Raw genomic sequence first — 24,640 nt, 5'->3', positions numbered from 1 at the left:
AGGAAAACAATAGGAGTAGTGCAGGAGCCTAGAGCTCCTATTCAATGAAACACTTACTCCTCAACAAACATACAGCGCGCTTAGAAAAATCCTATTTTTATTTGACACTCTCGTTATTTTCACTCCCAGAGTGAAATAAACCACTAGCTACCAACCTTTACTTTTGTTGCGGAATGGGCCCACACAGGGCGAATTATCCCGTCTTACACAGGCGAGCGTTTAAGTGAGGGTCCACACAGGGCCCGGTCCACACAGGACGTTTTTTATTGAGACCTTTTGCCCACACAGGACACGTCTATTCTAAACAGTGTCAAACTAAAATCGATTATTCAACGCAAAGTGTTTCTGGCTGCTTTATATTCACCTTCAATGTTGCGCTGTGTTCTTTTTTCCGGCGTCACCGAGTCCTGGCGTCGTGAACCTGTATAAGACACTGGCCAGTAGGCGAATTTACGACTCTGGGCTTTTCCTCGCTTCGCTGGAAGCGGTGGTTGCAGTGCAGGTACTCACGACGTCAGGATCCGGTGGCTCCGTCTGTGAATAGTTAGATGATATAATAATATCAATCAACAATCCGGCTCGAAGGACCAATTAAATGTCAGTGTTAAGACATTATGAAAACACATTGAAAGAATACAAAGACAGTCAGAGTTAGTTCGCAGCGCTACGTGCACGGGTGAGTGATCGGATGATACTCACACCGAGGCGTTGTAGTCAGCTTTATTTATACTCAAGCATGTTTGCATCACAGACACATGTAGGAAGAGATAACATACAACTCCTTACAAGGTGATAAGCATAAAACATATACGTTCAACTGTCACAACAGGAACTGGTCAAGCCTATCTTAAGGGGAACAGAAGCCAGTTGGTTCCTGTTTCCAACGGCAGAGTAGGCTTATGTATTTTTCTTAGAAGTCAGCAAGGGCTCACGTGCATGTGTAAGTGACAAGATACATGTAGTATAAAATATGTGAACATCATTGACAAAACATTAAGCAGTTGATTAAATAAAATCTCTTAACATTAACCCAAAATGTGATGTCCACATATGTGGACGCCAGGTCCTAGGAGGTTAATGGTCTCCATTTTTTTTCCTTTCCCACAGATAAAAACATGCGATCCAGGACCTGCACCATGGAAGGTCCAGATGATGGACACATCCAGCCCAGTAAAGGTTTCATCAAGCAGGAAGATGAAAACATGTCGGAGCTGACGAAGAGGAAGATGAAAGTTCACAGAGAGGAGAAGGATGGGAGGATGGGGGTGTCGGGCTCAGTGAAGAAACCTCAGAAAGCTGCAGAGAGCCAGAAGCCAGCAACACCAGATCTGTCCAAGAAGGACCTGCTTCAGCTGCTAGGAGTCATGGAGGGAGAAGTTCAGGTATGAATGACATCAAAGCATGGTCATGTGACATATTTTTTTGTAAATTTGCCCCTTTTTGTTTGCACCTTGCAGCAGTTGCATTGAAAAATCACCCTTTCCCCTTTTTTTCCAATTTGATTTGATTTAATTTAACTGCACATTTGTGATTATGGTCATGAACATTTCCATACTGTACAGTGATCACATGTTTATACGTATGTTCACATGCATATTATTGCACACCATCTGTACACATTTCTGTGTCTGGCAACCGACTTCATGCAAATCTCTAATGAACTGATGGCTTGAGCGCTGCCGACTACATCTGAGAGGGAATACGTGCATTCAGATGGTGGCTGGTTAAAGTTCAAAGAAATGTCCTTATTTAATGAGAAAGCTCAGTAACTTGATTTGGTTATTCATATTTAACCATGTTCCCTAAACGAAAGTGTATTTTCAACCAAACCTTTGACTCGTTCTCATTCACGGGGCAAAAATTAGTTTGTCAAAGCCGCTGGTGTGGCTCATTAATACAGACAGCGAAGACTGAGTGGTCACTTTGAACCTGCTTTGGGCAGGGATAGCTCAGTAGGTAGAGTGGTGGCCCCATGATCGGAAGGTCGGGGGTTCCACTGAACGGCTACCCTGAGGTACCCCTGAGCAAGGTACCATCCCTACACACTGCTCCCCGGGTGCCCAATGGCTGCCCACTGCTTCACAGGGTGAATGGGTTAAATGCAGAGAGGAATTTCCCCACGGGATCAATAAAGTACACATTTATTTATTTAATCTTGTTTACAGGTCCAAAGACATGCATGTCAGGTTAAGTGATGATTCTTTATTGGTTGTGGATGTGAAGTAGATCAAGTGCTTAAAGAGTGCAGCGTTGCATGAATGTATAGCTAGATGTGGCTCATAGTCTAAAGCTCTTTGAGTTGTCTGATTGGTTAGAAAAGCATTCTATGAACGGTGGGGTTTCATTACATCAAAGACGCCTCATTACTCCATTTGGTTTAAATGGATCTAGCCCTGAGGTGGAGGAGAGGTCACCAGGTGAAGCCTTCCCAGAGTGGTTACTGCCCATCTCCTCCGGGCTTTTTTATCGCTTATACCACAACCAGCAGGAGACTCTTTCTGCTGCTTCTTTTAGCCATTGGACAGCTGTTTTCCTCTCATCTGTAATGTAATGTAAATATGCACATAGCTTGAAAAGTGTTCATTATATTTAAAAAACACATGCTCTGGTAATCCTAGTGTGTCTATGTCTGACTGAACTTCAATCATGCATGGAAACAGTGTCAACATCTGTTCATGTACGGGTTTAGCCATCATACCATCAGACAGTAATAATGTCAGCCATGGCTGTGGCGTTATACCTGCAGCACCTCTGAGAACATGCTGGACACCTGACTGAATCAGCTGACTTGGTCACAGTTTGATTACAGTAGGATCAGTTGTCTTAATAATTAATTGTATTGGTTGAGATGGTGCAGTAGTGTTTCTTTGACAGCTCAGATGTCGTTTAAGCTGAAGTGTTGATTATTTCCTTTCTTTTTCTTTGCCTGAAGCTGTTTGGGGATGTGAAAGCCATAAATGCAGTGGAGTTTTTCATCATCGCTGAGACATATTGATGTTTCACAGCATGTGATGGGTGAGATTTTTGTGGAAACAGCCCACCAGCTGCTTCTGGGTTCCACTCTGATAATGATTTTCTAATGGAGGCACATTTATAAAGCTCTCTCCGGAGAGGCAGGATGCTGCTGCCTCGCCCTCTGTTTCCATCCTGCTCATCTGTTTGGGCGTGTTGAATATTTTCCATCAGGCAGAGAAATAATCAGCACAGAGCAACGTCTCGCACAGGAAGAGCTGCTTTTCTTCTGCTTTGTTTCATGTGTCAGGTGCTCAGGAATAGAAAACGGATCAAGATTTTAGACACAAAAGGAGAGTTTGCTGCAGCATGACAGAGCCAGAAATACAACAAACATCATCATGTGTTTTCTCCACGTCGACAAATCTCATAAATATACCTAAACTAACGCTGATCACATGCTACTACTGTGGATTAAACCTTTATATATCTTATTCCTCTGAGCTCCGTTATCGTCCAAGAACTATTAAAAACACATCAGTGAGCCGCACTCTTCCCTCGGGTGATATGATACTTCATCACTATGAACACACACACTGCAGTTTATTTAAACCAGACCCACATACAACCTCTCCTTGCAACAAACACTCACATGAGTGTCAAATGTGGATTAACCGCTGCTGAAAATACTCCCCATCATACACACTCTTTTTCTTCCTGTTTGAGAAAGGAACGTTGCCAGGTTACTGGTGACCCATTTAGGGTCAGGCTTTGCTTTAGATTCAAGCTAAATAAGCACATTTTTAACCATGACAAGAGCATCCTTTTAAATAAAGTCTCATTTATGCATTTTAACCATAGACTGTAAATAAAAGATGGGTGTAGCCACTATGATGTCATCCACTGATTTCTAATCTCTGAGAAATTAAGACTGAAATTAAAAATGCTCTTAAAGTCACTGACAGAACAAACACAGTCCAGAGGTCCTGTTTAGCTGAGGTGAAGCCCAGCAGACAGTTAGCAGCTACAGCTAGGACACCAATCGAGTGGCCACATGCCAACTTTCAAGCCACAACAGAATCCCAAGTTATATCGATTTTTAACTGAGCAGCAACTCTGGGAGCTGAAAAACCGAGCCGATGTTAAAGTGCAGTTCCTCCAATGGTCACTAGAGGTCGGCTTCAACTGTGAGGCAGTCCCCATAGACTTCCATGTTGGGATGTCTAACTTTACAGCAGAAATAAACATATTTACATGAATAAGCCTGCTGCATGTGGTCTCTATCAAAAGTTAATTTTTCTGGAGGTCAATTTTTTTTAAACTTATACACCTGGATTTTGTCATTACTTAAAGTTCAGGGCGTAGCTACTTTGATTGACAGGAGGACGCTCCTCCAGACATCTGCAGCCCCAAAAGCTGTAACTCACTTTTAGCGTCAGTCTTGAGTGGACATGTGGGGAAATGTAGTTTTTGGCGGGCTGTTTTCAGCTGCACACGCTGCAGTTTGACTTTCTGTCCTTCTGCTGTGCTTTTGTGCTTTTCCTCACTGTTTGTCAGTTTGTGAACCTATCTGCATTTTTTCAGCCATTCCTCATCTTTTTGATCTTGTTGCTTTCTCCTTTAATTTAGTTCCTCTCTTGCTTACTTTCTGGACTTCTATTATGCACATTTATCCTGCTCATCTCAGCACCACCATGTGTTGGTCTAAATAGCTCACTAGTGACATGACAGAAAATAACAGGACAGAGATTTGATGCTTTCTATGAGATCACAACTATAATCTTCAGGATCCACAGCTGGCTGCGATAACAGCTGTATGAGATATACAAAGTAAGAACACAGGCTCTGAATTAGATGTCACAGCACACACTGAGACGGTGGAGCAGCAGACTACTGAGCCCTCTTTGGTGAAGGTGTGCGGATGTTTTAAATGGCTGTAACATAAAAACAGCTTTTTAAATCAATGTATATTTCCAGTGCTGTGAAAATAGAGGTGATTGTGATGCTTTTAATAAACCAAGCAGCTTTCAGGACTTGGCGTCATAGCTGTAGATCTGTGAAATTAAATGCTGCATGAAGGAAACAGCGCTCTCTGCTGGCACAAACCTGGAAGGTCAGGGATGAGACTGCACATAAAACTAGAAGGGCATCTACTCTGCCTCTTAGTTCCTGTCAAACGGATGCTGTTCAAACAGTGGCTGCTCGTATTAAACATGCCCAAAGTTTCAAATAATGATGTCAGTGTATGTGCAAATAATTCCTGCAGGGTTTTTCTATTTATACATGTCATGGAGACCAGTTTTGCCTTCTACGGACAGAAGCCCCTCCCATTTGCTGTTTAAACCTTCTGTTTACAAGGTCAGCCTATCAGAGAAACGTTAGCTTAAAAGGGGAGGAGTTAAGACATTTTATTTTAAACAAATGACTACTAGAGGAGCTGCACCAAGGCTCGGTATAAAATAGAGAAGGATTATTTTGAACTGTGCATCATGCAAAGCTGCAAAGTGTAAGCAAGTAAACATGATATTATAATGTTTGTTACTGAAGCTGATGGCAGTTGATGATCTTTTATTTTTTGCGTTAGTATTTGGGGCGACCGTGGTTCAGGGGGTTGGGAAGCTCATCTGTAACTGGAAGGTTGCCGGTTCGATCCCCCAGCTCTCTCTGTCGTGGTCGTTGTGTCCTTGGGCAAGACGATTTACCTTACACCCTGCCTACTGGTGTTGGCCAGAGGGGCCGATGGCATGTTATGGCAGCCTCGCTTCTGTCAGTCTACCCCAGGGCAGCTGTGGCTACAACTGTGGTTTGCCTGCACCAGTGTGTGTGAATGAATAGTGGAATTGTAAAGCGCTATATAAATGCAATCCATTATTATTTTATTGGAGAGCTTATTTTAGATTAAAATGATCAAATCACATGATATGCTTTATAATCTGTATTTTTATTGCATCATTCCAGCTTTTTTTGACGCAAAGCTTTTTTTGACGCAAAGCTTTTTGTATGCTGTTATATTTGGAGTCAGCTTTGTCTCATTCGAGTGTCTCAGCGCTCTCTCCCTCTGTCAGGAAGTGCTGACCAAACCTCTGAAAAGAAATATTCACAGTATAATATATGAATGAGGTGGATGTATGCAATACGCCTTCGTTGTTGTGTCTCCTCAGGCCAGAGAGGACATCATTGGGCTGCTGAAGTCGGAGAGAACCCGTCCTGAGACTCTGGAGGCCCACTACGGCGCCGCTGTGCCCACCAAACCCCTGCAGGCCCTGCAGAGAGATGCCCTGCTCACCCACAGTGGCAGCAGCACAGACGATGTGTACGAGAAGCCCATGGCTGAGGTCAGTGAGAGATAAACACACTGATAACTTTCATTTCATCATTTAAAAGGAAATGACAAGTTTTTTTTACACTGGATCAGAGCACACAGTGGCAAAAAAAGTGCATTAATCTCAAAGGTACCGAGCTCTTTTAGGAATAAATAATAATAATAATAAAAACAATTATTTGATGATACACTGTTGTAAATGAGACTGTGAACTGAACCTAAACTAAAAAGGAAACGTCGAAGCTTTGACTGTTGAATACAGAGACAACACATGATTTATAGAGGAAGGTGGAGTAACCACAGCCTGAAATCATGTCCTCACTGTGCTCTGTCAGACACACACAGAGTAAATTCAACTTATATCCAGCTATAAAACAGTTCTTGTAAAACTTTGGTTTGGAGTTCTTGAAAAAAAAGAAAGATTGAAATTAGATCCTAAAGTGATTCTCTGGTGAGCAGAATGGCAGCAAAACCTGATTTTCCATGCTCAGTGAAATCTGCGGGTGCAGTGGAGGAAGAAAGGCTGAACAAATGTGCAGTAAGCGTGACAAGTTTTGAATTGTGTGCAGAGAGTCTCTCCCACAAGTACAATCTCACCATAACCATGGCTAATGGTTTGTGATACTGTGCTGGCAGATGCGGTGTTAGAGAGCGGGTTGTTGTCCATAATGAGTGTTGATGTGTTTCGCCCTCAGTTGGACCGTCTGGAGGACAAACAGAAGGAGACGTACAGACGGATGCTGGAGCAGCTGCTGCTGGCTGAGAAATGCCACCGCCGCACCGTCATGGAGCTGGACAACGAGAAGCGAAAGCACGCCGACTTCATCAACAAGAGTGACGACTTCACCAACCTGCTGGAGCAGGAGAGAGAGAGGTGAGTTCAGGCTGGCTGGGCAAAAGTACCTGTTTTCTTTTAGATTGCTTACTTTGGCATGAAAAGAGCTCAACAGTCTCAAATATTGAAGAAAAAAGTTAGTCTGCCAAAACCAACAAAATGAGTCCATCTCTAAACGTTTTCACACTTTCGTCCACCAGAGGCTCCAAACTCAAAGCCATGTGGTCCCTGAAGAAGATGAAAGAAAACGTTTAAAATCAGCTCAAACTATGAAGTTTGGTTTTAAAATGAAGCTGGAGGTGGATTACTGCACCTTTTATAAGCTGCTGTGAACTATTTTTAGCAGCGGTTTAATCAACATTTTGTGGTCTTGTGAGCCAAAAACGTAATCTATAACAACTGAATCTTTATTGCTTTTTAAAGTGATGCATTACTCTGCGTACTCATATTTCTCTGCTTGTATTAGTTTTGCATTATTCCACGACCCCGTTGTAACTTTTGTGCCTCTTTGCGTCCCCTTCTGCCTTTGTGATCCTTCTTCAGGTTATTTCCTGTTTTATTTTGAAGGTTAGTTTTTGTGCCTCGTCAGCTGATAATGAAAATGCTAATAAAATGCCCACATTGCTGATTAATGTAAATTATTGGACTAACAACTAAGCCCATGTTAGTTATGGCAGCTTGGAACATCTGTACCAAGATGCCAAGAGCGCACGGACCAATTCAATTCAATTTTTAATTGAATTTTATTTATATAGCGCCAAATCACAACAAAAGTCGCCTCAAGATGCTTTATATTCCAAGGTAGACCCTGCAATAATAGAATATCAGAAAACCCAACAATCATATGACCCCCTATGAGCAAGCACTTTGGCGACAGTGGGAAGGAAAAACTTCCCTTTAACAGGAAGAAACCTCTGCCAGAACCAGGCTCAGGGTGGGGCAGCCATCTGCCACGACCAGTTGGGGAGAGAGAAGGAAGACAGGATAAAAGACATGCTGTGGAAGAGAGCCAGAGATTAATAACAAGTATGATTCACTGCAAAGACGTCTATTAACACATAGTTAGTGAAGAAGAAACACTCAATGCATCATGGGAATCCCCCAGCAGCCTACACTTATTGCAGCATAACTAATTCTACTTTTAAATACTCTAGGAACAACAAGTAAGCCTGCAGTGTGAGAGTGAAGTGCTCTAATGGGGTGATATGGTCCTATAAGGTCATTAAGATAAGATGGGGCCTGATTATTTAAGACCTTGTATGTGAGGAGCAGGATTCTGACTTCAATTCTGGATTCAGCTCAATTAAAACCTGTAAACTCGCTGTAAGCGTTCATGGTGTGGTTTCAGATGGGTTGTTTATGCCTGAATTTGCTGTGTATTGTAAAGGTGGTGCTTTAATCTCTCCCTTTTCTTTTAAAAAATAAACACCCCGCTGTTAAAGTTGATCCAGGCCATCTGCTCTCAGATGCTGCTGCATTCTATCAAATGACCAGCAGGGGGCAGCTCATCGGAACTCCAGTTATTCATGGGAACACAACGCTCAGCGATGCTGATGAGTTAAATGGCTCTGGTTACACCGGCCTATAAACCACTCTGCAATCTTCCTGGCAACCACTTGATTACTCGCGTTTCCCCTAGCAACCAGCGGGTTGCCAGGCGGTTGCAAACCAATCTCTAGACCTGTGTGATTTAAATACAACATAAATTTGACCTTAGAGTGACAGAGGGTTATGCTCATTGGCTAATGACTTGTCAATCATAAGCTCTTATCCAATGAGCACGCAGTAACCTCAGTTTCTAGTCAGATCCGCCTCTCTGCATGTCAAATCCTGTTTCAAAACACCTAGATGGTAGTGGGGAAAACGCTCAGCTCAAGACTTCATGATGTGACTTAACTGATTAAGGGGTGACTATGATTATTTTTTCATATACATTCAGTTTCTGTTGGTTTTTCATCCTGTGTTTCTGATTGTTTGCTCCACCTTAACTGTTTCCACCTGTGTCTTGTTTCCTGTGCATAGCTGCTCTCGCCCTCTCTGTCTTTGTTGGATCAACTGTGTTCCTGTTAACTTTGTCCCCAGTGTGGTGTTTGGATCTTTGTTGATTTTTAAATTAAGCTTTTCTGCTTTCATTAGCTAGCTGAATCTGCACAAATCTCTTGCCTCATAATGAGGGTTTTTCTTTCGGTAGTTTTTAGTATTGGGACAAAGCTGATAGTAAAGTGGGTGAAAACGAGGCCACGGAGCAGAAAAATGTTGAGATTCCACTGTAGAAAGCAGTAAAGCTGGGACTGCATCATCAGGCTTACAAGCCTGTCCATATCTGCCTTGGTTACCTGCTGAAAATGAAAGCTAAACTGCTAAGAGAGGGTCAGCATTGCTTTCTATTGAGCTTTGATGTCATGTGGCTTACAGAAAAAGCCCTGAAGTTCAGTTGAAGTTCACCCTGAAGTTGGTGATGCAAATGCGTATGGACACACACACACACACGTTTTTAAAGTATTCTGCAAAAAAACAAAGAGCACATGGAAGGATCTGCATCACAGATGTTTCTCAGAAAAATTGTTGTCATGAGCTGAAGCTGCTCAGCTCTGCTAAAGAAAATCCCAAACTTTTTAATAGAAAAACTTTCAATCCTGACCTCAGTGTGCTCAGTTTGCTGTGCTGAACAGCTTCAGCTTCCAGCCACACTCCTTAAACTAGAAGTGCTCATCGCTCCTTTTTGTCCCATCTCCCACATGGATTTTTAACCCTGGAGAACCCATGGGGTCAAATTTGACCCCATGGTTTCCCTACAAAACCAATGGGGTCGGCTCTGACCCCATGGGTTCTCCAGGGTTAAAACATTTTGAAATCAAGCTATCATGACAAAAGTAATGTGACACCAAACACTGCCGGATGCTGAAATCACTTGATGTTATCTGTAATGTTCGTATTTTTAGAAGTCCACCGAGCTGTGATCTTTCACTCCGTGGGATTAGTAAGATTTGCAGACTCTAGGGATATGTTTCTTAAAAGATGATGAGATGATGAGAGATGAGTTGTTCTTGAAAGAACGTGTGTTCTGCAGATGCATGTTTATTTGGCCAGTTCAGACAAAACCTAGAGCGGGGTTTTAGGTGCTGTCTGATAGGCAAGGTGGTGAAACATGCCTTAAAGAGTCATGGCAAAAACAGAACACACAGCAGCGACTGATGTGAACTGATGTGCTGCATTGCTTTAAATACTGTTAAAGCAGCAACTTTGCTTCTGACATAAAACTGCAAAAGTGAGTTAATCCCCATAATCTCCCAGTTTTTAAAATGTCCAAATTAATGTCTTCCTCATTCGCTTGGTTCTCATTAGCTTTGCTTTCAGATGCAGCAGGTAAGAGGAAAAAGTCAGTGTAGCTGATAAACAACATCTGCTGTTTTTCTTTCTTGGAAAATGGTGTGGGAGGCGGAGGAGACCAAAACTGGAGCTAAAAGAGATTGAATATGACTCAAAATGAAAATCTCAGTACACTTAATGTGGCTCAAAAAAGCCTCTTCACAAAGTGGTTCCAACAGTTTGATCTCCACAGATGATTTCCTCCTTCATAACAATTATGTTGAATGAGGTTTAAAAAAAAAAAAAAAAATCATCAAGAATTGCCGTATTAAGCAGCAGATGCAGAGCAGGGCAGCTGTAGCCACTCGTGTCAGTAAAAATATGAATTTTTACATAAATGGTTGTACTAAAAGAACAAACAGGATTTCTGTGCTTCATTTTTAGTGAGTGAAACTCAACCTTTATATAACTGTTGGTCTGTTTCTTGGCAGTAATTAGCAGATAACCGTTTTTGTACCTGCACATTTTATGATGGCAGCCTTCTTTTGGTTATAAAATCAAGCAATGGGTGGCACTGTGGTGTCTTTCTGTCCATCCTTTATAGTCTGATCGGAGGCCTTATCTGTACAATAAGAACATGTTTTTTTGTTTTTGTTCTTTTACAAAATCGAATTTTTTTTTTTTTTTTTTTTTAAATTTCAGTTTGCAACAATCACTAAATCCAACTAAATGGCTTGTGTGAAACTATTTTAAAAACAAGGACATGATGACTGAAAAGGTTCAAATTCCGACTTTATGACATTTTGCACGTTGTAATTCACGTCTGGGCTGCTTATGGTTATGAATGCTCCAAATAAAAGCAGAATTTATGATGATACGGTAGGTAGGTTTTATACATGGTGGAAAATGGTTGTCACTCGTGAACTTGTTTGGTTTGGAAAGTTGAACTCTGGCCTCCCAAACTGAGCATCAGAAAACGTGTGCAGTGATCTGATAAGGTCTTTGTTTGAGGCGTGCTGATGGCTCCAGTGACTGACCTCCATTATCCAACATCAAAACAGCCCAAATGTGGGAGATGGCATAAGAAGATCTGCACAATAGAAGATTTCAGCTGCTCCTCATGCTCCATAAAAACTCTTAACAGCCTGAATGTGGAGAAATGCTTCACTGAGTCTCAGATCTGTCTGCATGGCTCATAGCAGCATCTTTCTGCTTGCTTTCATATTTTCAGTGATGGTTTAAGAATCATAAATATGTGTGATACTGGCTGTCTTCATTATTGTGGGGCCTTTCCATTCCTTTTTTTTCTTCCTCATTCACTTTTTTCTCATCAGCTTCCTTAAGATGCAGCAGGTTAAAGGAAAAGTCATAAAACCCTGATTCACTTAGGTTTGTAGCTGATAAACTGATTTAATTGTTGGTTTTCTCAGAAAATGGTGGAGGAGGAGACCAAAACGAGAGTTAAAAGAGAGTGAATGTTACTGCAAATTAACATTCAAGTAAACAGAATATGGCTCAAAAAAAAAGAGAAAAGACCATCTAAATGAATTAAACTCTGAAGCAGTGGTGCCTGCTCAGTGGTCTGCAGGTTGAAGGACAGACCTGAAGTATAACAGTGAAGATGTTCAGGTGTATTCAAGTTTTTTAGAGAGCTGTTGGTTCAGTTTCATGGTCGTTAGGAAGTTTTCAGACTCTCTGTGTCTCTAACGTCGCCCTGATCTCACCTCTCCACTTGCTCTGATAACACATTCCTGCTGGCTGCAGTAAGCGTGTGGATTCGCATCACCAACATGTCGACCCTGATGATGTCATTCCCAGCAGAGATCCCGCTGGCCGATTACAAGGCTCTGTTTGTGTAACAACGGTCACAGACCACTACAGCTACACAAAATAAGTGTCGAGAGCTTATGAATCTGTTGACTCTGGAAGGCCCCCACCAAAAACAAGCTAAGGTCCTTCAATGAAAACATGTCCACCAGCAGGGTTTACATCCATTTACTTTGAGCTACGGCTGAGCGTTTTGCCGAAAAACCTGCCATTTAGAGACTTCTAGACTTGATCTAAGCAATAAATTTAATTCATTTGGCTAAAATAAAACAAACCAGGGCTGCAACCAACCAAATGTTTATTAACTAATGAAGGAAGAAATGTCCAAAAGGTTGTGATGTAAAAATTAACTTTACCTCACAGAATCCAAGCTCCAGCTCTTGTTTTGATCTCCTCCATCGCCGGCTGGATGATTTTCATTTATTTTTTTACATGTATTTATGGAAACGACTTGTCATCATGACTGATATATACTATAGAAATACAAATTTCAGTGGCTTTGATGAAGGGGAAAACTGTTATCCATATAATATCATCGATCTGCATCGATTGCTGATGGGGGAATCCAACAGTCTCGGCAACATGGATTTCTCAGTTTTCGTCATGACCACCCAGAGGGCCCTGAGCCCAGTGTGGTTATGGGTTAATGTGGTTTGAGACATCGACGTTTTGACCAATAGATCAGGCTTGTCTTTGGAAAAATGTAGGTTTGATTCTCTGTAATTTCACAGTGGTGGAGATTTTCCAGTTTGTGTCAGAACATGAAATGTGCCTCCTCTGTATCAAAGCGCTCCCGTTGACGCGTCTGTTCAGCACGTTAATGGTAATTACTGCAACTATTATTAGCTTGAGATCAGCATCTCCTGGCCCGATGTTTGCTGTGGGCTGAGCCCGGCTCTGGTTTATGGTTGTTTGGGGCTCTCTTCCTTCTCTGTGACAGGCTTCGGTTAGTGCTGAGGCTATGAATAGACCCAAACACAGAGAGAGGCTTTCTGCAGAGCCATCATCTGCCAACAAGGCAGCAATGACAGATACTGTGTCCTGTGAGCACGGGGGAGCAATCGGAGTAAAATTTGGGAGGAAGGGAAGAATTTTAATGTGCAAACACGCGTTCAAAAGCTACACTTGGTACGATTTCAATCTGAAATGAATTTTTTTTTTTTAGTCTAAATGGTGTAAAAGCCTCAGAGCTTTTCTCATGTAGGCTCAGGATAGATGGTTGATATCTAAATGGATGTTCAAAGCAGTGGAAACTCCCAAGATGGTTAAAACCAGGGCTTTTCATATACTGGGGTACAGCAGGTGAAGTGACACTTCAAACTTGAGTGGAGCTCTTAGCTAACATTGGCAGCAGGATTGCTATGCTCCCTAACCACAGATGGTCAAAAAGATGGAGGTGAAAAGTGAAGGTAGAAGTGTCTTGAACTAGGCGGACGTTGCAAAAAGACTTGAGCTCTTAGTCTCTGGCCTTCAGTGAAAACTTTATGGGCTCAGTTTTTCTTAATCTTACAAAATGTGATTTTGTATTTTACCAAGATTTATTTAAAAAAGCGAATTTTAAAAAGAATTAAACCTTAATAATAAACATTTGTTTGCCAGATGTTTGGATTTGAGGGATTGGTGCAGAGTCTGTAGTGATGCGAATACTGCGTTGAAGGTGAAGCTTTGGTTTTTACTGGTTATTGAACGTTTCCAGTGACTGGAAGAACGAGACTGTGGATGTGAGCGTGCTTCCTGTCAAGGATGTCTGGGCTCCTCCTTAGACACCGGGTCAGAAGCTCAGAGTAGAGCTCCTATTCTACTTTAAGGAACCCACGGAGGTGGTTCAGCATCTGACCGGGACACCTCCCAGGTGAAGTATTTTAGGCATGTTGAGTTGGGATGAGGCCTGGTGGCAGTGACCAGAGAGACTGTATCTCTCAGCTGGCTGAGGGACATCTCGGTGAGAAATTGATAACGCATCAGATCTCTGAGCAGAACTTATTAAAAAGTCCTTGGTGATATTAATCCCTAATCACATGAGAGTACTTCCTCATTTTCCTCCAGTATTTCCTCCACTGAACGGCAGGATAGGCATTTGCTTTTTCTGAACTTAAAAAGAAAGATTACATTCATGGTTTTTATTCATTTAAAATACAAAGCTGAGAAAGCAATTTCCCAGATCTCTAAATTACAAACATCCAACAAAAGTGTAAGTATCAAAGCCACAAAACACAGGCAGTTACTGTACAGTGTGGCTTCTTGTTCCTGTGGTATTTATGTATCACATGCATTTGGAATAATGAAGAGCTGTAAGCATCTGTAAGCTCTTTGCACTGCTCATATTTGGCTCATTTAGCAGCCTCTGCAGTGCAAACCACAGGCCTTTTCTGTCTGCAACACACACACACCCACACCCACACCCACCCTTTAGCCACTATGGAGAAATATATTATTATATCCATGTCCTTTCACTTTGCACGATACCAGGGGATTATAATGAGAAAGGCTGTGCAACTCTGGCATTGTCCTCTCCCAAACAAAAACTCCCGCCTTGCATTGTTGTCTTGTTTCTGTGGAAATGCTGCAGGGCTGCATGGGTAGCAGAGGGTTAAAACTGGAGCCAAAGTAAAGATGAGGAAAAAGAAATCTGAACTTGAAAGTGGACACGTTATGTGAGTCATGTCACCTGCTGTCTAGTCGTGCCTCCTTCCCCAGAGGGAAAGCAAAACAGTGAAGAAGATTTGAGCCTTTCCTCCTCCCCCACTTTGGTGTCCAAACAAGGGCAGGGCCTCTGTGTCCATATATGGATGGGTGGATGACATCACCATCCAGCAGAGCGGTGCTGTTTAGCACGACATCCACCTTTCTCATTGTCCTCCGATGAGCTGTTTGGAATGTGATGCCTAATTCCCAGTGGAGTTGGGGCTCCTCCTTCCTTCCCTTCCCTCTCTGACCCCCCAGGAGACGCTGAGCAGCAGTCTGGCTGCTGCTCAACTTTTAAAAACACCCTCAGAGATGGATCAGCAAGCACTGCAGCCCAGCCGGTGGGTAAGTTCAGTTTGGAGGGGAAGAAGTTTTTGACCCTGGAGGATAAAGTTGTGAAGGTGTATGCGTAGAGGTTGGAGGTTTGTTTTTTTGATCCAGAGCTCAGCTGATGTATCCCAGTGTCTTATGTAACTGCTGTAAAGCGTCTTTCTCAGACCTGCAGGGACTCCTGCAGAGATCAGTTAAAAATCTACAAATAAAAGCTCAGTTCTCAGTTTTGTAGGCCACTGTGCAGTGCTGTGCTGCTGTGCTGATGCCATTTTTAAATCTGTGAAATTGCTCCATTTACCTTCCCGTCTTTGCAAACTGTGTTCAGAATAAAAATTAAAGGCAACTATTAGTTTGTAATTTGTAGGGGAGATGAGGTGAAAATGTATCCACACAGAATGGAAAATGTTTGTTATCAAAAGGAAAAGTTCTACTCGACTTGATCTACTTTACAAACACGCAGAGTTAAAACGATCCTGGAATAAAATGACATGAAAAAAGGAATTCATAACTAAAAGTAGACTTAAAAAAACATATTTTTCTCACTTTTGAGAAACAAAAAACGTAATTAAAAACAATATTGTGCACTTACAAAACTAAAGTACAATGTACAAATGACAAATTATCTATTTGATCAGAAATACGAGCTTTAGGAGATGCAGATGATGCTTGAGACTTGCATGTCCGTATGACAGGGATGGCTGTGAGTGTGTTTTATAATGCCTCTTAAGAACTTCTTATATATTGCCCATAGATGTGTTTACATGTGTACACATTTGAGTATATAATAATAATAATAATAATAATAATATTTTTTGTTTGTTTTTAAGGAAACAAATACAAACTACATTTAAAAAGTGTAAACCCAATGTAGTAACTTACTGAAAAATTAAATTGGCAAAAATTAAACTGCCATCTCATAGCTGGCATTCATGCACTTGGATCTTTTTGGACTACCATCCCAAGAATATTACAATTGAATTGGATTTTTTTACTCTACAAACAATTCACATTTGTTCTGTGAAAGCAAGTGCTCCAAAAATTATTATTATTTTTTTAGCAGAGATTAACTAAGATCTTTCACCGTCTTTGTTTTTCAGACTCAAAAGGCTTTTGGAGCAGGAGAAGGCTTACCAGGCTCGTAAGGACAAGGAGCACAGCAGAAGGCTAGAGAAGGTCAGAGCAGAGCTGGTGAAGCTCAAGTCCTTTGCCCTGATGTTGGTAGACGAGCGGCAGCTGCACATTGAGCAGATCGACCAGCAGAGCCAGAAGATCCAGGATCTCACTCAGAAGCTTCAGGAAAAAGAGCAGCGACTGGCGTCTGTCAGCGACACCGCCAAGGAAAGCAGCCAGAAGGTCCTAAAGCTGGAGGCCGAGCTAGAGCAGAGAGCAGCAAAGTTCACACAGGAGCATGAGGAGATGACCGCCAAGCTGGCAAACCAGGAGTCCCAGAGCCGGCAGCTGAGGCTGAAGCTGGCTGTACTGACACGCAAGATTGAAGAGCTGGAAGAGAGCAACAAAGTCCTGCAGAAATCAGAGGAGGACCTGCAGGAGCTGAGGGAGAAGATCAGCAAAGGAGAGTGTGGGAACTCTTCACTCATGGCCGAGCTGGAGAATCTGCGTAAGAAAGTGTTGGAGATGGAGGGCAAAGATGAGGAGATTACCAAAACAGAGACTCAGTGCAGGGAGCTGAGGAAGAAGCTGCAGGAAGAGGAGAACCACAGCAAGGAGCTGAAGTTGGAAGTTGAGAAACTCCAGAAGAGAATGGCTGAATTAGAGAAACTGGAGGCAGTCTTTAACAGGAGCAAAACGGAGTGCTCACAGCTTCACGCAAACCTGGAAAAAGAGAGACGTGTCGTGAAGGATTTGGCCGGTGAGCTGGAGATGGTGAAAACCCGGATGAAGGAACTCGAGTCCTCAGAGTCAAAGTTCGAAAAAGTGGAAATGGCCCTTAAAGACGAGCTCATGAAGCTGAAGTCCTTCACGGTTTTTCTGGTAGATGAACGCAAAAACATGGCAGAAAGGCTCAAACAGGAAGAGCTGAAAAGTGATGATTTAAGTAAGATGTTCAAAGCAGAGCAGGGGAAGGTGACAGAGGTTACAGAGAAGCTGATAGAGGAGAGCAAAAAAGTTCTGAAATACAAATCGGAGATGGAGATCCAGGTGACGACGCTTACCAAAGAGAGAGATGAGTTAAAGAATAAACTGGCAGGTGAAGAGGAAAAGTGTAGGGAGCTAAATGGCAAGCTGAGTGGGATGAAGATGACGATAGACAGACTTGAGGAAACGGAGAGGGAAATGCAGAGAAAGCGGGCCAGCAAGGAAAATAACCAAAATCCAGAAGAAGATAACAAAGTAAGAGAGCTCACGCTAGAAATCGAAAGACTGAAGAGCCGGCTCAAACACCTTGAGGTGGTTGAGGGCGATTTGATGAAAACCGAAGATGAGTATGATCTGCTTGAAAAGAAATTCAGGACAGAGCAGGATAAAGCAAACGCTCTATCAAAGCTTCTGGAAGAGATGAAAAGTCAGATTGCCCGAAACAAAGCCATAGAGAAAGGAGAAGTCATGAGTCCTGAGGCTGAGCTGAGAATTCGCTGCAAGATGGAGGAGGCCAAAACCAAAGATCTGCAGGCAGATGTTCTGGCTTTAAAGGAGAAAATCCACGAGCTGATGAACAAAGAGGACCAGCTCTCCCAGCTGCAGGTTGACTTCTCTGTCCTCCAGCAGAGATTTATGGAGGAGGAAGAGAAGAATAAGAGCATGAGCCAAGAAATGCAGAACCTCAATAAGGAGCTTGAAGCTGCCAAGCGGTACAGTCGTGCCTTGAGGCCAAGCATGAATGGCAGGAGGATGGTGGATGTCCCGGTTACCTCCACAGCCGTCCAGACAGATGTGATGGCCAGCGAGCCCGCAGAGGACGAGACGGCAGCGGGCTTTATCCGGAAATCAGTTCTTGAGGAGAACCACTTGATGAGTAACCTCAGACAACACAGTCTCAAGAAGCCGACAGTTCTCGAACGATACCCTCCAGCTTCAGCGGAACTTGGAGCCAAAAAGTCTTGGATACCCTGGATGAAAAAGAAGGAGGCCATCACAATCACTCAGACCACTCCTGAGAAGATCCACGGGGTCTCTTCGCTTCATCCACCGGAGGCAACCATGTCCCAAAAACCGGGTCAGCCACTTCATATCAGAGTGACCCCGGATCACGGGAACAGCACTGCCACCTTGGAGATCACCAGCCCTCGAGCTGAAGATTTCTTCTCCAGCACCACCATTATCCCGACTCTCGGTCTTCAGAAACCCCGCATCACAATCATCCCTAAACCCACGACTGTGACCTCAAAGACCAAAACCTGTGACGGAATGGAAGGTCTCAATCGAGCCAAATCTCCTGTCACAATCACCACCATCTCCAGAGCAAAGAGTCCAGAGAGGAATGGCGGGAGCAGCCATCAGTCACCAGTGTCCATCATCACGGTCAGCACCACTCCTGTGGCTGAAGCGTGTGCTTTATCTGATCCTCACGAAGTTTCCACAGGCCGCACAGTAATCAAGGTGACCCCAGAGAAGCAGCCTGGAACTACACCTGTCAGGAAATACAACAGCAACATCATCACAACGGAGGACAACAAGATCCACATCCACCTGGGTCCACAGTTTAAGAGGCCGTCTGAGGCCTGCAGCAGTCCTGTGCTGACACTCAGGCCAACTGGCCTGAGTTCAGAAAGCAGAGAAACGGGAACAGTTCTCCGCTCTCCACGCCAAGCCTCGGCGGGGAAAACCACTCCGAGCAAAATGACAAGCAGCATAACGATCACGCCTATCACCTCGGCCGCCTCCAGGCCGACGCAGTCAGTGGTGAGATCATTAGCTCTAATGACCTCCATCTGTCTCTCTCCCTGAATACAAACCTAGAGGCATGAATATCTTCCTCTTTGTTTCCAGCAATGTCTGAAATGTTTCTAATTTTTTACGTTTCAGTTGCTTCTGAAATGTTTCAAAATGAAAACAGGTGGTCTGTGCTTCCTAGATAGCACTCTGTCCAGGTATTAAACACTGAATTTGTGAATATATAATCTGAACTAACCCCAGAATGCTTTACCCAGAACTGCTCAACACTGTAGAGAGGCTTTTCCTACACAAGCATAAATTTACAAACTGACAAGTTCACTTTTTCAAACTAAGTTAAGGCAGCTACTGAGCACTGAAGGTGTTTGACTTTTGAGGACTTAAGATTTACATTTACCAAAGTCAACTCAACATAACCCCAACAAACTGGTGTGAAAAGGTCCAGTAAGCGCTGATTTGGTCAAATCAATACATTCAGGTGAAAATCAGGTTTTGTGGACATTCAGGTTAAACTGCTAAACAATTTTACCTGAAAAGATATCAATAAATGTTTAAATGAGGATTTATACAGTAAAGAATCGGTAAGAAAACAGTACATCTGTACAACTGAGACACAAAGAAGATCCCGATGACTGATGGACAAAGAAAAAAAACTAATATTTAACGATGCTAAAAACTAAACAGCTGATTCCTAAAAGTGTATTTAAGTACAACCAAACCACTCGCTTAAAGATGCATAATTAAACCTTTGGACAGTTTAAATGGGTGTGTTAGTAGTTGTTATTTTAACCTTTGAGTCTGAGTGACTCACCGTTAGAGCCAGCCTCAAGTGGTCACTACAGGAACTGCAGTTTTCCGGTACTTTGGCTTGATTTTTTTCGGCCCAGAGGTGCAGAATGATGAACGCCAGCTGCAGTGAACTACATAATTTCATAATATAACAGAAATGGAAAAGTTATCACAAAGCAATACAAAATTCAGTGTACTGTATTTTCCGCACTATAAGGTGTACTTAAAATTCTTTAATTTTCTCAAAAATCAACAGTCCACCTTATGTATGAATTCTGGTTGCGCTTACTGACCTCGAATGTTTTAGTACAACTTTGGTAAGCTTGATGGATTGTCAGAGCATTACGGCTACCATAGTCAGGAGCCTCGCGGAGTACTCTGGGTCCAAAACTCCATCCGCTTCAGGTCGCAAAGTCAAACAAACACAGCGGCATCACTGAGATTTAAAAACTGTCTAAATTCTTTCATCTTCAATAAAATGATCAGCGTTGCTTCTTTAACAGGTGTAACAATGAAGTTTAACATCCAGGCATCCATAAAAACAGAATTTATTAAATTTAATGGCGTTAGAAGTTGGCAGGAGGTTAGCTCGCTAGTTTCCACCTAAACATGATATACCATGTTCTGACTGAGAGATTTCTGAAAAAATTAAAACGTACAGCTCTGCTATCATTTCCAACATAAATAAAGACAGAAAACTAAACAGCAGTAACAGTTGTATGGTTACTGAAGTTGGGCTAGCTGGTATATAATGATGTGCTACGTGATCACTAGCTATGTTAGCATAACATAAACGCAGTGAAGCTGGAGGATGAACGCTAACTTTTTTCCACTGGATAAAAGTTAACGTGAGGGTTCCCGATGGTTAGGGACAAATGCAATCTCGTGGCAGGATGCTGTAAACGGACCGAAGCAAGAAGAATGAGTTGAGTAAATTTTGACTTATCTGACTGTTTTGTTTCTCTTGATGCGCCTTATAATCCGGTGCGCCTTATGGTCCGAAAAATACGGTGCTTTATGTACCTAGTCATTAGGAGTTTCTTCCCCCTCTCCCCCCGAAATGACCCACCGTCACTCAATCCACTGATCGTGTATCAGGGCCACCAAAAGCATGCTTACTGGGGAGCTCACATTCTCACCATCCCTGCTTCAGTGAAATCAGTGACACAGTTAATAAAACGATTAAAAGATCCTTGTCTCTGTCTCATGCTGGTTTTTGTCTTTTTTTTCCTTCTTCTTCCTTTTCTAGCCCAGTGCAGATGTGCAGTACAGTCGGAGCACCGCCACACGGATCCCTGTGTCAAAAGGTATGAAACCAAGCAGCAAAGCGGTCCTGGGCGTGTCCACGGTGACAAGGTTAGAGTCACGGGCCGAGAGCCACGCGATGAAAATCGAGCTGAGGAAGCCGACCGTGTGTGGCTTGGCCTCTGCGGCAGCAGGAAAGAGCTGAGTGCCGGTTCACCACCAAATCCCCAAATCTGCTGCCAGAATAGAGACGCAGAACACATCTGTGTGCATTCACCATGGGACTGTGTGTGATGTCGCCTTTTACCACAGCTTAGCTTTACAAACATCATTTAATGTGCTACCACTCATGTTTTCAGATAATATTCATGTCATTTGAACGGCCGGTTAATTGCATGAGAAAGCTTTGCTGATTTGATTAACTCCATCTCGCCGCTCCTTCATAGATGGTTCAGATTTTTAATGCCATCATATTTTTATAGCATGTGTTTATTTCACCGCAGCTCATGGAGGTTTCTGGTGACCGAGGCGCTGACTGTGAATTGTTTGTGACACGCACCAAAATAAAAACTATTTATCTCTGAACCAAGTACGGCTTTGCTTCGTAACTTCCATCTTTGTGACTGCGTGGTGCCCGTGCTGCTTCCCAGAACACTCCCGGGCAACCATGAAAACTAATTCTCTGAACTTGATTCCACATCCTGTATAGAAGTAAAAATGCATTTCATGTAAGATATTTGTACTCCTCACCTTTAAGTAGCCTGGATTTTGCCTTCATCACAGGTGTGCAGAGTAATGGTTTCTTATTCCGGTTTCAACTAAAGTGCATTTGAGAATGTGAGCAGTTGGACAGATGCATGTGGACCTCAGCCTGAGAAGTAAAGAAAAACAAGAATAAAGTTTAGACACTAAAGATATTTAAAGTTACCTGGTAAAGGGATTTATTGTCAGCGTCCACTACATCGAGTTGCATGATGTAAATACTGGTACCGTGGAAACAGAGGGACAAGGTACATCATGAGTTGGCGACCTGTGAGTCAATTTGGCTCTAATGGGATCATTTACTAAATGAGCATCATATATAAATAGCAGCTGAGATCATAAACTCATCAGGAAAGTGTTCACCTGGGTGAAGTCGGCCCATTTCTCACTGACTTCTTTTTGTAATCACAGGAGTCGCCCCCTCCTGGCCATTGTTCAGAATGGTTTCCACACAGACCTCCTGTGAGTGTTAGTCCACATTGTGAGCGTTCACCTCCCTCTTGTGGACAAGTGCACATAAACAGACTGAGTTGAGATTCACTTCAGCAAGAAACTGATCACATTTAGAAATCTGACATCTCTAAACTGCCTCAGTGAGGCAGCAGCAGCCTCACGCTTCCTCTAATGATTGTCTCACCGCAGGCTGAACAAAACAGCCAACACAATTACCTGCTGACTGTGTAATCTGTCAGGAGATGTGGAGAGATGCCGTGATCTGAACAAGCAACTGTGCTGCCACTTAATTAGAGTGATTCAGGAAGATGGAGAGTGTGAGATATGCTGATGTTAGGAGGAAAGAGGAAGATGGCAGGATATTAAAGACTGTAGCTGGAAAACAGAAGGGTAAACATGATCAATCACAGAGCCTGCTGCTTAGAGATTTGGGGGGGATCAAGTCCTTTCTGGGAACAACATCAGAGGCTGAACAGGATTATGAAAATCATAGCTGGGCTGAGCCGGGCACACTCCTCAGAGAAAACTGCTCAGAACCGACATGCGGGACTTTTCTGCTGCAGTCCAGCTGCAGAGCTGAAAAACTGCCGGGAGTGGGCCGGCCATTACAGTGTCTAACAACTAACAATCATTTACAGCTTGGACTCATCTGACTGTGTATTCTTTTACTCATTTATAACTAGATTTATATAATATATCCAACTATATCCAGGCTACACTCGAATAAAACAGATAAATTGACAGATTCCTCAGTATATATATTGTCACTTGATTTAATGGACTGGTTTTTATAAAGTGCTTTATTTACTCTATTTGAGCACTTGGAGCCCTTTATACATCTTTCACACCCTTTCACACATATTCACACTCTGATGAGCACATCAGGAGGAACTGAGAGTTCAGTATCTTGCCCAAGGATACCAGGGATTGAACAACCAACCTTCAGTAGATCACCTGCTGAGCCACAGCCATTCCTGATTAACAGACTTATTATCATAATAGGATGATACAAATAAAATTGTCAAGAATTGAAAAAGAGTGAGAGCTAGTTTGAAGCAGTACAGCGGCTTTTAAAACCAATCCAGAGTCTAACAGGTAGCCCCTTTAAAGGCCCAGTGTAGGTGCAATTTGTGCACTTCTATTTATGCAAGTAAGCACCCATGCAGCTGATTTGTTGCACTCCTCAGTAACCCAGAAAGCAGGGTGGGACAAGAGTCTGGCCTCCTGTTATATAGCGTGTTTCAGTCACTCTGATGCGTGCTATTATAACCTGCAGCAAAGCCACTGCATCACTTTAGTGCAGATGAGGAATGTTTACTGTTTTTCCAGACTTTAGATCAAGGTGACAATATTTTCATGCCAAAGAGAGCAGGACGCATTTTCGATGTTGTTACCTGAGACGGAGATAGAGATGCTCTCACGGATATTGTGCTGTACACATTTTTCAGATATTTCTCCTCCTGCATTTGCTTCTACTGATTGATCTTCTCACACCCTGTGCACATGTGAATTATTCAGTAACTCAACATAACTTTATTTATGAAGCACATTTACAAGCAACTGATGCTGACAAAAGACAAAATTGACAAAAACAAACACGATAATAGATAAAAAAAAAATACACAGAAAACACACAGAGAGCTGCATCTGCTGATGGGTGCTAAACATATAGCTGTGGAAGACAAAGAGACAAGAGACACAGTGAACAGTGTCCATCCATCCATCCATCCATCCATCCATCCATTCAGTCCTTAGTTCCTGTTCTAAGTAGACCCTTTCTTCATGTAAATATAATAACTGAATAAATATCATAACTGACATTTTAACTACAAAATAATCACTTCCTTTATCTTCATTAAGTTACAAGTCAAACAGCAAGTAAATGGTAAGTAAGCTGTGAGTTTAAAACAAGTTAGAGGTAGAGCTGGGATAAAACCAATAACAAATCTATGTTTCATTTCTAAAATCTTTTATACATATGAAACTGCCTCCTGCTCTAAAGTTGATGAGCTGTCTAAGGGGAGCGTGATGACTCAAATGAAGGATTTCTTGTCTGTGTGTTTTCCACCACAGGTTCACTGATGGATGCTGGCGCAGTAAATTGGCGCCGCTGAGCCATGAAGAATGGTGAAGATGATGGGAGACTTTTAACAACAAAAACAAGAAGAAAAAAAAAATCAGAATCTTCAGTACATGATGCAAACAGTCACACCTCCCACTTCTGATGATTCCCATCCCCCCCCCCCCCCCCCCCCTTTGTGTTCACAAACAAACAC

At 42.6% G+C, this 24,640-nt stretch overlaps 1 protein-coding gene across 3 annotated transcripts in view; it reads left to right on the top strand.

The window, feature by feature from the left end:
• The window catches only part of filip1b (filamin A interacting protein 1b), a 53,896-nt gene extending 29,322 nt beyond the window's left edge, over nt 1-24,574 (top strand). The window contains exons 2-7 of one of the 3 annotated variants that reach the window (XM_063495839.1): nt 1,108-1,382; nt 6,114-6,287; nt 6,970-7,148; nt 16,361-19,124; nt 21,154-21,211; nt 24,438-24,574. In XM_063495839.1, the coding sequence (XP_063351909.1) occupies nt 1,116-1,382; nt 6,114-6,287; nt 6,970-7,148; nt 16,361-19,124; nt 21,154-21,211; nt 24,438-24,478 (3,483 nt within the window). In that variant the 5' untranslated portion in view covers nt 1,108-1,115 and the 3' untranslated portion in view covers nt 24,479-24,574. Of the gene's footprint in view, nt 1-1,107; nt 1,383-6,113; nt 6,288-6,969; nt 7,149-15,082; nt 15,276-16,360; nt 19,125-21,153; nt 21,727-24,437 lie in introns of those variants that run through there. The other 2 variants (XM_063495838.1, XM_063495841.1) reach the window with 2 other exon arrangements.
• The last annotated feature ends 66 nt before the right edge of the window (nt 24,575-24,640 follow it).

Source organism: Pelmatolapia mariae, linkage group LG15 (assembly GCF_036321145.2).
Source record: "Pelmatolapia mariae isolate MD_Pm_ZW linkage group LG15, Pm_UMD_F_2, whole genome shotgun sequence".
Lineage (NCBI taxonomy): Eukaryota > Metazoa > Chordata > Actinopteri > Cichliformes > Cichlidae > Pelmatolapia > Pelmatolapia mariae.
Note: the sequence above shows the minus strand (reverse complement) of the source record. Positions and strands in the feature narration are given on the sequence as shown.